Genomic DNA, 14,717 nt, shown 5'->3' with positions numbered 1-14,717 from the left:
AGACTCAAATCAATAGAATTAGAAATGTAAAAAGAGAAATAACAACTGATACTGCAGAAATACAAAAGATCATGAGACATTACTACAAGCAACTCTCTGCCAATAAAATGGACAACCTGGAAGAAATGGACAAATTCTTAGAAATGCACAACCTGCCAAGACTGAATCAGGAAGAAATAGAAAATATGAATAGACCAATCACAAGCACTGAAATTGAAACTGTGATTTAAAATCTTCCAACAAACAAAAGTCCAGGACCAGATGGCTTCACAGGTGAATTCTATCAAACATTTAGAGAAGAGATAACACCTATCCTTCCCAAACTCTTCCAAAATATAGCAGAGGGAGGAACACTCCCAAACTCATTCTACGAGGCCACCATCACCCTGATACCAAAACCAGACAAAGATGTCACAAAGAAAGAAAACTACAGGCCAATAGCACTGATGAACATAGATGCAAAAATCCTCAACAAAATACTAGCAAACAGAATCCAACAGCACACTGAAAGAATCATACACCATGATCAAGTGGGGTTTATTCCATGAATGCAAGGATTCTTCAATATATGCAAATCAATCAACGAGATACACCATATTAAAAAAACTGAAGGAGAAAAATGATACTATCATCTCAATAGATGCAGAGAAAGCTTCTGAAAAGTTTCAACACACATTTATGATAAGAACACTGCAGAAAGTAGGCATAGAGGGAATTTTCCTCAACAAAATAAAGGCCATATATGACACACCCACAGCCAATATCATCCTCAATGGTGAAAAACTCAAACCATTTCCACTAAGATCAGGAACAAGACAAGGTTGTCCACTCTCACCACTCTTATTCAACATAGTTTTGGAAGTTTTAGCCATAGCAATCAGAGAAGAAAAGGAAATAAAAGGAATCCAAATCAGAAAAGAAGATGTAAAGATGACACTCTTTGCAGATGACATGATACTATACATAGAGAATCCTTAAGATGCTACTAGAAAGCTACTAGATCTAATCAATGAATTTGGTAAAGTAGCAGGATACAAAATTAATGCACAGAATTCTCTGGCATTCCTATACACTAATGATGAAAAATCTGAAAGTGAAATTAATAAAACACTCCCATTTACCATTGCAACAAAAAGAATAAAATATCTAGGAATAAACCTACCAAATGGGGACAAAAGACCCATATACAGAAAATTATAAGACACTGATGAAAGAAATTAAAGATGATACAAATAGATGGAGAGATATACCATGTTCCTGGATTGGAAGAATCAACATTGTGAAAATGACTCTACTACCCAAAGCAATCTACAGATTCAATGCAATCCCTATCAAACTACCACTGACATTTTTCACAGAACTAGAACAAAAAATTTCACAATTTGTATGGAAACACAAAAGACCCCGAATACCCAAGGCAATCTTGAGAATGAAAAATGGAGCTGGAGGAATCAGGCTCCCTGACTTCAGACTATATTACAAAACTACAGTAATCAAAAGAGTATGGTACTGGCACTAAAACAGAAATATAGATCAATGAAACAGGATAGAAAGCCCAGAGATAAACCCACACACATACGGTCACCTTATCTTTGATAAAGGAGGCAGGAATATAGTGGAGAAAAGACAGCCCCTTCAATAAGTGGTTCTGGGAAACCTGGACAGGTACAAGTAAAAGTATGCGATTAGAACACTCCCTAACACCATACACAAAAATAAGCTCAAAATCAATTAAAGACCTAAATCTAAGACCAGAAACTATCAAACTCTTAGAGGAAAACATAGGCAGAATATTCTATGACATAAATCACAGCAAGATCCTTTTTGACCCACCTCCTAGAGAAATGGAAAGAATAACAAAAATAAACAAATGGGACCTAATGAAACTTAAAAGCTTCTGCAGAGTTAAGGAAACCATAAAAAAGACCACCCTCAGAATGGGAGAAAATATTTGCAAATGAAGCAACTGACAAAGGATTAAGCTCCAAAATTTACAAGCAGCTCATGCAGCTCAATAACAAAAAAACAAACAACCAAATCCAAAAATGGGCAGAAGACCTAAATACACATTGTTCCAAAGAACATATACAGATTGCCAACAAACACATGAAAGAATGTTTGACATCATTAATTATTAGAGAAATGCAAATCAAAACTACTATGAGATATCATCTCACACTGGTCAGACTGCCCATCATGAAAAAATCTAGAAACAATAAATGCTGGAGAGGTTTTGAGGAAAAGAGAACACTCTTGCACTGCTGGTGGGAATGTGAATTGGTACAGCCACTATGGAGAACGGTATGGAGGTTCCTTAAAATACTACAAATAGAACTACCATATGACCCAGCAATCCCACTACTGGGCATATACCGTGAGAAAACTATAATTGCAAAATAGTCATGTACCAAAATGTTCATTGCAGCTCTGTTTACAATAGCCAGGAGATGGAAGAAACCTAAGTGTCCATCATCGGATGAATGGATAAAGAAGATGTGGCACATATATACAATGGAATATTACTCAGCCATAAAAAGAAATGAAATTGAGTTATTTGTAGTGAGGTGGATGGATTTAGAGTCTGTCATACAGAGTGAAGTACGTCAGAAAGAGAAAGACAAATACCGTATGCTAACACATATATAGAGAGAGATTTTAAGAAAAAATAAATGTCATGAAGAACCTAGGAGTAAGACAGGAATAAAGACACACACCTGCTAGAGAATGGACTTGAGGATATGGGGAGTGGGAAGGTAAGCTGTGACAAATTGAGAGAGTGGCATGGACATATATACATTACCAAACGTAAAATAGATAGTTAGTGGGAAGCAGCCGCAAAGCAAAGGGAGATCAGCTCGGTGCTTTGTGACCACCTAGAGGGGTGAGATAGGGAGGGTGGGAGGGAGGGAGATGCAAGAGGGTAGAGATATGAGAACATATGTATATGTATAACTGAGTCACTTTTTTATAAAGCAGAAACTACACACCATTGTAAAGCAATTATACTCCAATAAAGATGTTAAAATAAAATAAGATAAAAATAAAAGGTAATGAGAAGTCACAGATGTAGACAACAAACTTGTGGTTACCAGGCTGGAAGGGGGAGGGAGGGAGGGATAAACTGAGAGATTGGGGTTGACATATACACACTACTATATATAAAATAGATAACTTATAAGGACCTACTGTATAGCACAGGGAACGCTACTTAGTACTCTATAATGGTTTATATGGGGAAAGAATCTTAAAAATGGTGAATATATGAATATGTATAACTGATTCATTTTGCTGTATAGCTGAAACTGAACACAACATTGTAAATCAACTGTATTCCAATAAAATTTTTTTAAAAGGGCATAAGGAACCCAGCAGGAACCACCTCATACCAAAAGCCCACATCACAAATAGGATGAGGAACCCAGCAGGTCACCTCACACAAAGGGCCCACGTAACAAACTGGATGAGGAACCCAGCAGGAACCACCTCACACCAAATGGGCAACATCACAACGGGGAAGAAGAACCCAGCAGAAACCACCTCACACCAAAGGGTCCACATCCCAAAGGGGATGAGGAACCCAGCAGGAACCACTTCACATCAAAGGGCCCACATCTCAAAGGGGATGAGGAACCCAGCAGGAACCACCTCACACCAAAGGGTCCACATCCCAAAGGGGATGAAGAACCCAGCAAGAACCACCACACACCAAAGGGCCCAGATCACAAAGGGTCCTCATCCGTTTTGTGATCGGGGCCTTTTGGTGTGAGGTGATTCCTGCTGGGTTCCTCATACCCTTTGTGATGGGAGCACTGTGGTTTGAGGTGGTTTCTCATCCTCTTTGTGATGAGGGCCATTTGGCTTGAGGTGGTTCCTGCTGGGTTCCTCATCCGCTTTGCAATGTGGGCTCAGGAGCTCCCGGGACAGTAACGGTGGCTCCCTCCTGCGATGCCGTCACTTAAGGTCGTGATGTGTCCCCTCCTTGCCTCCTGCTCAGAGTCTCTCTCTGTTCAGCCTGAAGTCTTTCTCCTTCCATCAGCATCCGAGGGAGGCTTTGTCCTACACGGGCAACAACAAAAATCTTCATAAAAGAAAACACCTCCTCTCCCTTTCCGCGAACACACTTTGCCTCAGACAACCCCTCAGTGAGTACACAAAAGTGCGGCTGTTTTCTTTCTGTTGCCATTTCAGCTGAAGTATAAAAATATCTTTTCAAACTCGGGAAGCAACACCACAGCTAAAAATGCTTGGATTTGAAAATAAACGTGTGGCAGATTTACACAAATCCCTGAATCTGTCAGAGATGCTTTCAGCAGCAGGTACAATGCGTGACAAAAGGGGGCTCACGCCACAGAGCTTTATTTTTCTTGCGTAAGAAGAAGTCTGGAGATGGGCTACTGCTGATAGTGATTCAGAGATCAGGAGTATCAGGCTCTGATTTGGTATTAGTGTCATTTTCTAGGTCCCCTAATGTCAAATAATGACAGCATCATGCTTCGTGAGGCTGAGTTCAAAGGGGAAGCAGGGTGGCCTCGAATGGGACTCTGTCCTTCCTTGTCTCTGTTACCAAAGGGAAATCATTCCCAGGAGTCCTCTCCTCAGTGCATTTTCCCTTACATCCTACAGGCCAGAACTAGGTCATACACCTACCCCTAGGCCAGAGACAGGGGTCCTGCCCAATTCAGGGCTCTCTGCCCACCACTGCAGTTCTTTTAGGCAGGAATGGTTTTGGCTGGACGACCAAAAATATATTCTCAGACCTCTTTCTTTGGGCTCAGGAGCCCTGAGGTCCGGACCTGGTCCTGTTTCTGCCTTACTCAGATATGAATAACATGATGAACTGGATGCATTTTCCTCAGGCCCTGATATCGTCCCTACGGGCCACTTGCAAAGGCAGCAAAGAAAGTGAGCTGGCTTCGAGGGTTTCTGCATGAGACTGGCTTCACTGGCAAGAAACACTTTTGAGAACAGGTAAACTAGATCATTTCAGAGGGAACTTCTACCTTGCATGTTTTTGAGTGTCTGTAGGATTGGCTGGCCAGCATCTTTTCTTGTCTCCAGGCATTTTTTTTTTTTGCAGATGCTGTACAGATATAGATGCAGATATTGACACAGATACAAATGTAATTATAGATTGTGTTATCGGGTGATGTCTGAGGAGCAGATGGAGATCCATCTGTTGGGGAAGGCTCAGGAGAAGTCCGGCTAGGGCCCAGGGCTGGGGCAAACTGAGAGGGCTCAGCCCTGCAAGAGCAGGTGAAACTCAGGGATTCAGGACTGGCTCCCTGTCCCCGACTTAGAAGTGGCTGATCCTGGCCCCAATTCAGGGATCCTGGCTCCTGTAGTGGACTTGGGACTTGAAGCAGTCAAATTTATCTTACAGTTGGATTATAGTTGACAAATGATCTTTACAATAACCAAAGCTGTGATGGAACCGTTGGCAGGGGCCCCCTTATGCGCACATCTCTGCATTCTGGAGCTAAAGGTGGCCTTCGTGTGTACGCAGGTGTTCTCCACTTGTGGGAGGAGGGATCCTAGCAGCTTTGCTGGAAGACTCAGGACCATGGAGCTTAATGATTGATGCATTTTCTTGGGTCACCAGGCCTGGGGAACAGAATGCGAGGGGCCAGTGTGATGTTGCGTAGCTTCCCCCGTAGGGCACGAGTGACACATAATGTCAGGCCATCCTACTACTGTCAGTGCCAAGCCTGACACCTTGGTTAGAGTGGTGCTGTCAAGATTTCTCCATGCAGAGCACATTTCCCCCTTTGTAATTAATACAGGCCAGGGAGGGAAGGAAACTACATCAGGTTCTAGGGCTGCAGGAGAGGATGGTCCCACAGTGTGCCTTCCTCAGGGCAAGCACATCCCCTGCCATTCCCGGAACCCAGAGAATGTCCAGATAACAATAAACACTTATAATATTGACTCCCAAGGCCACAGTTTTCTCCCCTCATGCAAATTCCATTAGGTCATGGTCAGTGAGGAATGGGTGCTGATGCATTATTCCTGGGAGAGGGATTATAGCATCAGAGCTTCTGGGGATCCCAGGACCCAGTCAGGGCCGCTCCACTAGAAAACCTCCCAGAAGCAGCATGTGGGTGCCCCATAGTAGAAATGAACATACCCTCACTCTGCCAGTCCAGGCCCACTGGCAGAAGCTTGTTTGGGGGTAACTCCAAATGACATAAATGGGGAGATTATCCTGGAGGGTCTGGGTGAGCCAGTGTAATCACATGTGTCCTTAAAAGCAGGAGGGGAGGCAGAAGGTGAGTCCATGAGATACAACAATGGAAGGAGAGGCAGATGAGATTCAGCGTGAAAGAGAGTTTTCACCCACCCTTGCTGTCTTTGAAGTTAGAGGAAGGAGGTGGAGTCCAGAAATGCAGATGGCCCCTGGCAGCTGGGAATGACCCTCAGCTGACAGCCGGCAAGGAAACAGAGATCTCGGTGCTACAGCTACAAGGACTGTATTCTGCCAAGAGCCCAATGAGCAAGGGAGTGGATCCTCCTTTAGGGCCCCCAGGAAGGAGCATGGCCCTGCCAACACCTTGCTTTTAGCCTGGTGAGCCCTGTCAGACTTCTGACCTATAGAACTTTGAGTTCATACATTTGTGTTGTTTTAGCTGCTAATTTGGAGGTGACTTGTTATAGCAGCAATAGAAAACTAATACAAATGTGCTGGTGACCAACCCCTCCCTGTTTCAGAATACCCTGGTGCATAGCAACAGATGTCATAGAAAAGATTCTAGAAGAGCAGGTCGCGAAGAAGGACTTATGGTTTGGAAGCTCTTGGGTGAAGGCAAACGGGTTATCAAGGAAGTGACATCTGAAAAATCCAGGGAGTGGAATGTAGATAGAACTTTCCTGCAATAAACGTTGAGCCTGTTGCAGTGGCTGCTCTTCCCTTCCCCCGAGGAGGCACCAAGGGCCTGCAGAAGGATGGTAAGCGGGTGTACGGTGGGCACGAACTGGGACAGGCATGACTATTCCCAGCTGCAGGAGATGCTCATCAGCACATTCACTTATTGCTCATCCGATGACAGTTCTGTTGGGAAGAGTATGTTTTTGTTCAATCATTCATTCATTCATTCATCAAAGATTCACTGAGCACCTACTGTGCCCCAGGTTCTGTTCTAAATTCTGAGGCTAACGCAGAGGACAAGACAGGCCAGTTTTCTGCATGCCTGGTGCTTACACTCTGGTATGGGAGGTAGACAAATGAATGAATAAATGAACAAGGAACTTTCTGAAATTTACTTATATTGTGAAGAAAATGAAAACTATTTTCTGGGATGGGGCAGTGGTCAGACAATCCTATTTGAAGTGGTGAGCTTGTTTGAGCTGAGACCATGACAGGAAAGAGCAAGCTCTGTGGTGATTGGGGGAATCATGTTCAAGGCAGAAGGAATAGCAGGTGCAAAGGACCTGGGTGGGAATGAGATGGACAGGTACAAAGAAATCTGCAAGGTGAATGTCACGGTGTGAAGGTGAACAAGAGGAAGAGAGGTGTGAAAGCAGAGGTGCTGTGAGGCTAAGAGACTTCTCTGCTCTTTCCAGTGACGACCCAGCTAATCACTGGCAGGTCCGGGCTGGACCAGGTCTCCTTGTGAGGACAATGAGAGAAACGGTCACTGGAGTTTGGTTTGTAGAAAATCTGGAGTCAAGACTGTGTAAAGGTTAAGACCACAGCTCAGAATATATTCCAGGATAAAAGGCAATGGTGGAAGTAATTCAACATGACAGTGGCTGTTGTGCTCATCATGGTGGGACCATGATGAATTATGTTTTTCTTTTCTCATTTTCTATTTTCGAAAATGTGTTTCATGAACAAGTTCTGCTTTCACAGTAAAGAGGAAGAAAGCATTTGAGCATCTGTATCTACTGTCAAGGAGAAATGAGTGTGAAAAAAACCAAGAAGCATCCATTGGGTTTTGCTGGAGGGAAAGAATGGGGGTGGGGGGTGGGAAGGAGACTTTGGAGAGAGCAGTTTCTGGAGAAAACAGGAGGTGAAGGGGAGGAGAAGAGGCAGGGCCTTGGGTACCATGGGTTTGCAGTGACACGAAACACAGAATTAGGATGGGAAGAAGCATTGTGATTAAGCCAGGAGGGCATCCCCTTTTTCTGAACACACTGAATTGCACACCCCCAGTCCCACAGCACCCTTCTCTTCGGCCAGAGTCCCAGTGATCTCGGTGGGAATTACCTGTGACTCCATCCACTCACCTGGCGGCCGTCACCCTGAGCTGGAGAGGATGAAGGCGTCCATGGTGCTCTCCCTCATTAGGTACCTGGTGGTTCCAAGTGGCGCTGCTGTCTTGGGGCACTGTGTGGTGGCTAAGAAACTCCACAAAGGAGGCCTGAGTGATTTTGAGGGCTACAGCCTCGAAAACTGTAAGTAGTCCCTCTCAGCCCCACTCCTCACGTCTTTTCCCACTGGCCCCTCCCCAGGCTTCCCCAGCTCTCCTCTGAGCCACACCCCTCCCGTTCCATCTTCGGGGTGTGCCTGGCTTATTTTGAGAGCAAGTTCAACCCCACTGCTGCCTACGACAGCTTGCGCGGTGACTACACCGGCTACGGCCTCTTTCAGATCCGCAACCGTGACTGGTGTGACCACGGCAAGAACCGTTGCCACGTGTCCTGCTCTGGTAGATCCCTCCCTCCTTCCACCCTGGGGCCCGGGGGCGGCCGCGTTGAGCTCAGAGGGCTGGCCAGCGTTTACAACTTTGGAGCTGGGAGAAAGAGGGCCTGGCAAAGACGGAGCTGAGCCAAATCCAGGGTGGACCCCAGGGAGGCCAAGCAGAGCACTGCACTGCCAAAGGTCCGCGAGGAGAAGGGGCTGCGGTGAGTCAGGCTGGGCAGCCTGGGACGCAGCGATGGAGACCCACGTCCAGGTGAGCAGAGGGGGAGGCAGGGAGGAGCCTGACGGGTGAGGGCAGAGGGCTCTGGCTGGGCCTAATATAGAAGACACTCTTCTTCAAGGGGAGCGGAGGCGGCCACTTTGACAGGCAGAGTGACCACCGGGAGAAGATGGGCTGTAAGTTATGTCTCATAAGAAGGTTATGTATTTTTATCTCCAGAATCCAATACAATTATCTGTAATAGAGGTGGTATTGAGTGCTGTGATGAAAATACGGTGGACTAGATACCCTGAAAAACCCTCTCACTAGATAAAATGTAAAAAAGTAAAAAAAACAAAACCAAAAAGCCCCCATCTTTTAAAGTAGCTAGCTGAACTGGCAAGAAAGTAAGAAATCCCTAGAGGCTAAAAAGAGGAGCAAGAATGCAGAGAGATAAGTGAAGACTGAAGCTGATGATGACACTGGGGGTTTGAGGTCACTGTGTAGACAGGGTCTGAGCAAGGTACGGAGGTGCACTGGTGACCTCCAAAGAGACCTGAGAGCCCTGAGAGCTACCCTGTCAGCTGAAAGGGATGAGCTAGAAAACCCCAAAGGGAAGACACTCTAGAGAAAGGGGAAAGACAGTCTTCCCTGGGAATTTGTAACCACAAGCCAACAGGACTCACAAGGCACCATCTAGAGGGGCTAGACCTTGTGCTATGTACTGGGGGCAATTCAGAGGAATTGCATAGTTTTCCTGTCAGGCAGGGTGGGGAACAGAAAAAGCACAGGCTTCAAGGTAGACAGAACCTTGACTCCACCTCCTACTAGTTATGTGATTTGAGCCTCAGTTTTCTTATCTAGAAAATGGAGTTACGGGACTTCCCTGGTGGTGCAGTGGTTAAGAATCCACCTGCCAATGCCGGGGACACAGGTTTGATCCCTGGTCTGGGAAGATCCCACATGCCATGGAGCAACAAAGCCCATGCACCACAACTACTGAGCCTGTGCTCTGGAGCCCACGTGCCACAACTACTGAAGCCCACGTGTCTATAGCCCATGCTCCACAACAAGAGAAGCCACCGCAACTAGAGAAAGCCCGCGTGAAGCAACGAAGACCCAATGCAGCCAAAAATAAATAAATAAATAATAAAATTTTTAAAAGAAAATGGAGTTAATAATAGTACCTACCTGACAAGGCTTTTATTTTATTTTATTTGATCTTAGCAGCTTTTTTAAAAAATAAAACCCCAAAACTGGAGCAAATATCCATCAACAATTGAATGGATAAATAGATCATGGTATATTCTCATTTAGAGACTCTTTTTAAAAACCAAAGTGCATGAAGGAATGTTTTCCTAAATATGTTCTTTTTTTTTCTAATCACACATTAATGGAAATGAATACGTTACAGCTATAAGCAACAACATGGATAAATTTCACATAATGTTGAATAAAATAAGGTAGTCACACAGAGTACGTACTATATGAATCCACATATAAAGTTTAGAAACAGGCAAAACCAATCCATGAGCTACAGATCAGAATAGGGATGAGGCTTTTTTTTGCGGGGGGGGGGGAGTGAGGGGTGCTCCCACAAGGCTTTTACAAGTCTTAAGTCCTGAGCATGGTGTCTGGTGCTTGATGAACACAATTTTCCTTTATTTAAAGAATTTACAAGATAGTTGGGCATTAGGACTGATACATGTATGTATGCATGCATACTATGCAGGTAAGTATGTTTGTATGCATGTATATAACAGATAAGTGCCGAATCAAAGTGACGTTTTATTCAGAAAAGGGGAGAGGGCACAGTGGGCTAGGTGGTCAGTGACAGACTTCTAAGGACTATACTTTTGGATGAGCAGATGCAGGTTGGGAGATGAGTGTGAACAAAGTCTGGGAAGAGGATCTGTGCATGAACCCCAAGCTGTGGGTATCAGTACCATCAGGGTTGGCACTGTCTTTGCCTCCTGCCCCTTGACATGTCTTGAATGGTGGGGTCGTGGAGGAAAGCAGTGGAAGTAGAAAGCCACGTTGGGCAAAGCTGGACTAAGCCAAGGATTTGAGGTTCTGTTTTCCAGGCAACGAGGGGGCAATGAAATAATGTTTTAAGGAGAAGCAATCAGACTAGGTTATGGAAGGGGGGAGACTGTGGTGCGGGCAAGAAGGAGGGGGTCCCAGGTGGGAGGTCTTGGTTTCACGGTCCAAGGAGGGAATGGAAGGATGGATGCATAGACATGTTGGTTCTTCAGGGGCACCTCTGGGCCCTCTCACATGCTGTTCCTTCTGCCTGGAACAGTTTTCCTTCTGTGATGTCCTCAACCCCTTTCCCTTACCTACTCCACTAGATGTCACTTGGCCCAATAACCCTTCCCTGACCCTAATTCAACTCTGAATTAGGTGTCCCCACTCAATGCTGCATTCCCCCATGGTTCCAGGTATCCTTTGTATTATAATTGTCTATAATCTTTATCTACCCCCTTCCAGACTGTAGGCGTTATGAAGGCAGGGATGGATTTATTGTGTTTCTCATTCTATCTCCACTGCTTCTTCTATAACCTAGCACAGGATAGTCACTATACATATACATTTTTTTTTGGCTGCATCGGGTCTTAGTTGTGGCACATGGGCTCTTTCTTGCAGCGTGCCGTCTTCTCTCTAGTTGTGGCGTGCAGGTTTTCTCTTCTCTAGTTGTGGCACGCGGGCTTAGTTGCCCCGCGGCATGTGGGATCTTAGTTCCCCGACCAGGGATCAAACCCATGTCCCCTGCATTGGAAGGCAGATTCTTTACCATTGGACCACCAGGGAAGTCCCCATTATATACATTTTTAATGAAAATATTATTATAAGAATTATAAGAAAAAATCAATAGATTTAGTAAAAGATGACCACATCCTGCTACTTCCCAGTGTTGTCTGAGAAAAATACAGGGATAGATTTATTCTTGGAATCACATGGAAGCCTCTTTAACGTGAGCCCCTGGTAGCTTCCTTGACATCATTCTGACTTAGCTGCCAAGTGGTGACATGGTATCATTCCACTTCATTTTCTTCACAGCTTTATTGAATCCAAATTTAAAGGAGACAATTGAATGTGCCAAGAAAATTGTAAAAGGAAATAGAGGAATGGGAGCGTGGTAAGTAGCCTGTATTAATGACTTTCACCCACTCATCAAGTCCCACTGGTTTGGGACTGTAAGTGTATAGCAACCAAGATTAAGATGAAAGATTCTAAAGAAATCAAGCCATGTTTTCCTCTATATTAGAACAGTCCCTGGCACAAAATACCCTATGTTAAGTTTTTGTTAAATAAATTATAAAATAGAATTGTCATGGTTTTATACTTAAATGTTGGTCCTTCTTGGAAATTATTTTGGTATTAAAAAGTGAGACAGGGCATCCACCTTCATATTTTTCAAAGGGCTGGTCGGTGGTCTCAACACCACTTATACGTTAACCTATTTTTCTCACTAATTTAATAGATTGCATTTTAAAGTGGGAATCCTTTTGTTAATGTTAACTGTCTTCTGAGTGTTGGAAATATCTTTCATGCATAGTCTTGACTTTCCAATTAATTTGGAAACTTGGCTGGCCCCCTAGGGCAAGCACTAATGAGCTAAAACCATCTTCATTGTATGGCACTAAGTAGAGATGTTCTGGGTCAGTCTGATCAAGGCCTCTTACTTGCTCAGGATTCCCAGTGAAGTGGGCTCTTATTAAGCTAATAAGCTGCCATGGCTTTTCCAAAGCTCAGATCAGGCTGCTCTGTGGAACTTGGGGCGGACAGGAAGGGAGAAGACCCAGGCTCCCCCCACTCGCCTCCCCAAGGAGTCCCTTCTGCAGTGCCTGCCAGGGGCTATGGAGGGCGCTGCAATTTCTGAAAATACATCTGTGTGTGTTTTCCCTGCTGCTTTGTAGCTATGAGGAGCCAGGGGGCCACCGCCCCTTCTCCAACTGTGTGACCCCCTACCCTGGAAGACTCATAGAGCTTCATGCCCGGTCGAGGGATGGGACGAACTGATGTCTAATGGTCTGCAGTGGCCTGGTGACTCCCACCACTTCTAGGATGGGAGAGGAGGACCTGGGGTCTGGATTCTGGCCAAGGGGCTGGGAATAGGAGGGTCATGTTTGGGGGACCAAGAGAAAAGGTTAGAGAAATTCAGTCCAGCTGACCTAGGTTGAGGAGCTGGAAGGAATTTTGGAAGGTGAGGGGTGAAGCAGGTGCATGGAAAGGTAACAAGAGGCCGTGGCCGTGGGACAAGTGTTCCAGTTTCAGAACTAGGATCTGCCAAGTACTCACCATACATGTCACAGAGCTTCTCTGATGCTCACTTCAGAGAAGCTACAAATGCTTTGCAGGGTTGGAGAAGGATTTCGCAGTTCACAGCTCAGCCTCCCCATCTTGCAGTGTGGGGTTTATGGGAAGGGGAGATGCTGTGAGCAGGATGGAGGGAGCACCAGCACTCATGCCAGCGGGTGGTGGAACCAGCCAGCGAGAGAGACATACTTGGGATGCAAGAAAGCTTTCAGAACTGTGCCCACCCAAATGCTCCAGGGGCCAGGCAGTGGGTTTAAATTGGCCAGTGGGGGCTGAGCTCCCTGGAGATGCCGAGCTGTGAGTATGGGGAGCCCCCTCCAGTTCACTCTCCCTGGCCTTCCTCCCCGCAGGACCTCCTGGACCCTCAATTGCCAGCACTCTGACACTCTGGAGCGGTGGTTGGACGGATGCAAGCTGTAGCTACTGGGAAACCCTCGCTGCACTTGCCACTGGCATCTTTCTAGTGAAGATGCTCTCCTGTTCACTGCCTTCACTCATCCTGTTGATTATCTCACTGCTTGATGGCTCCAGGTGGAAAAGGGCAAAATTTGCTTCATCCAGGGATGCAGGATGCAGAATAAACCACTAGTTATTCAACGTGGTTCAAAGGGCTCCACTTGTCCTATTATACTGTGATTGTTACGATGAAAATCATTATTTACCGTTATCATGCTTCCTTAGTATTTAATCTCAGGTGGAGGATTCGAAGGAAGGAAAACATCTGGAAAATAAGATGTGCCCATGAATGTCAATATTAATAGAGAAAGGAAGAAAAAATACAGAGGATGGGAAGGGGAGTCAAAGAAGAGAGGAAGAGATGCCAGTGCCAGCAGGACCCCCAGCTCCAGCTACGGAGTCCACACTGGGACACACAGGTGGCCGTGAGGAGACCACAAAAATCCTCTCTGCACTTTTGTGGAGAGACTCCAGTGACAGTTGATCTTTCTTATGAAATGTTAACTTTTAAAAACTTGTCAACACGTACTCGTATTAGAGAAATTGTGCAAAAGACAGAAACATAAACAAGAAGAGTCCTCCCGTGATCTTAGAAGCCAAAGACAATCAGTCACTGTCATGCTTTGGTTGCATTCCCTTTCAGTCTTTTTTCTGATTGGGGTTTTTCTTCTTTTCCAACATGGCTGTGATAATGCTCTAGAGAGAGTTTTGTACCTCACTTTTTAGAAAGGAAGAACATGGTAATGAACCTTTCCCTACATGTATTTCCATTTTAAGAAGAAAGGGGTTTATTTCCAAAGCTTCGTGGCTCACAGAATCCTTGCACGGAGTGGAGCAGCAGGTGGCAGTCTGGGCTTCCAGGGCGCACATGCCTGAGACATGGGAGCAGTGATAGCAGCAGAGGACCTGTTCCTCAGAAGCCAGTTCATCTGCGGGAACCCAAGCTACAATGGGGCACCCTTGTACAGGAGGGAAAGAATGGAAGTGGCCCCGAGAGAGCCTGTCTGCAGCAACATCTTCACCAAGGTGCTAGAGCCTTCAGAATGAAATCTTAAGGCCAGTTAATATGCCATTGGATGAATACACCAGATTTTACTTAACTTT

General features: G+C 45.3%; 1 protein-coding gene across 1 annotated transcript; it reads left to right on the top strand.

Moving 5' to 3' along the window:
• Positions 1-8,252: 8,252 nt before the first annotated feature.
• Positions 8,253-13,577, top strand: LYZL4 (lysozyme like 4; the record flags this gene model as incomplete). Its single annotated transcript, XM_079713415.1, has 4 exons — positions 8,253-8,391; positions 8,496-8,645; positions 11,898-11,976; positions 13,508-13,577. The coding sequence occupies 4 exons, from the start codon at positions 8,253-8,255 to the stop codon at positions 13,575-13,577; spliced, it is 438 nt and encodes a 145-aa protein (XP_079569541.1).
• Positions 13,578-14,717: the final 1,140 nt, after the last annotated feature.

This window comes from Hyperoodon ampullatus (genome assembly GCF_949752795.1).
Source record: "Hyperoodon ampullatus genome assembly, chromosome: 10".
Lineage (NCBI taxonomy): Eukaryota > Metazoa > Chordata > Mammalia > Artiodactyla > Ziphiidae > Hyperoodon > Hyperoodon ampullatus.
Note: the sequence above shows the minus strand (reverse complement) of the source record. Positions and strands in the feature narration are given on the sequence as shown.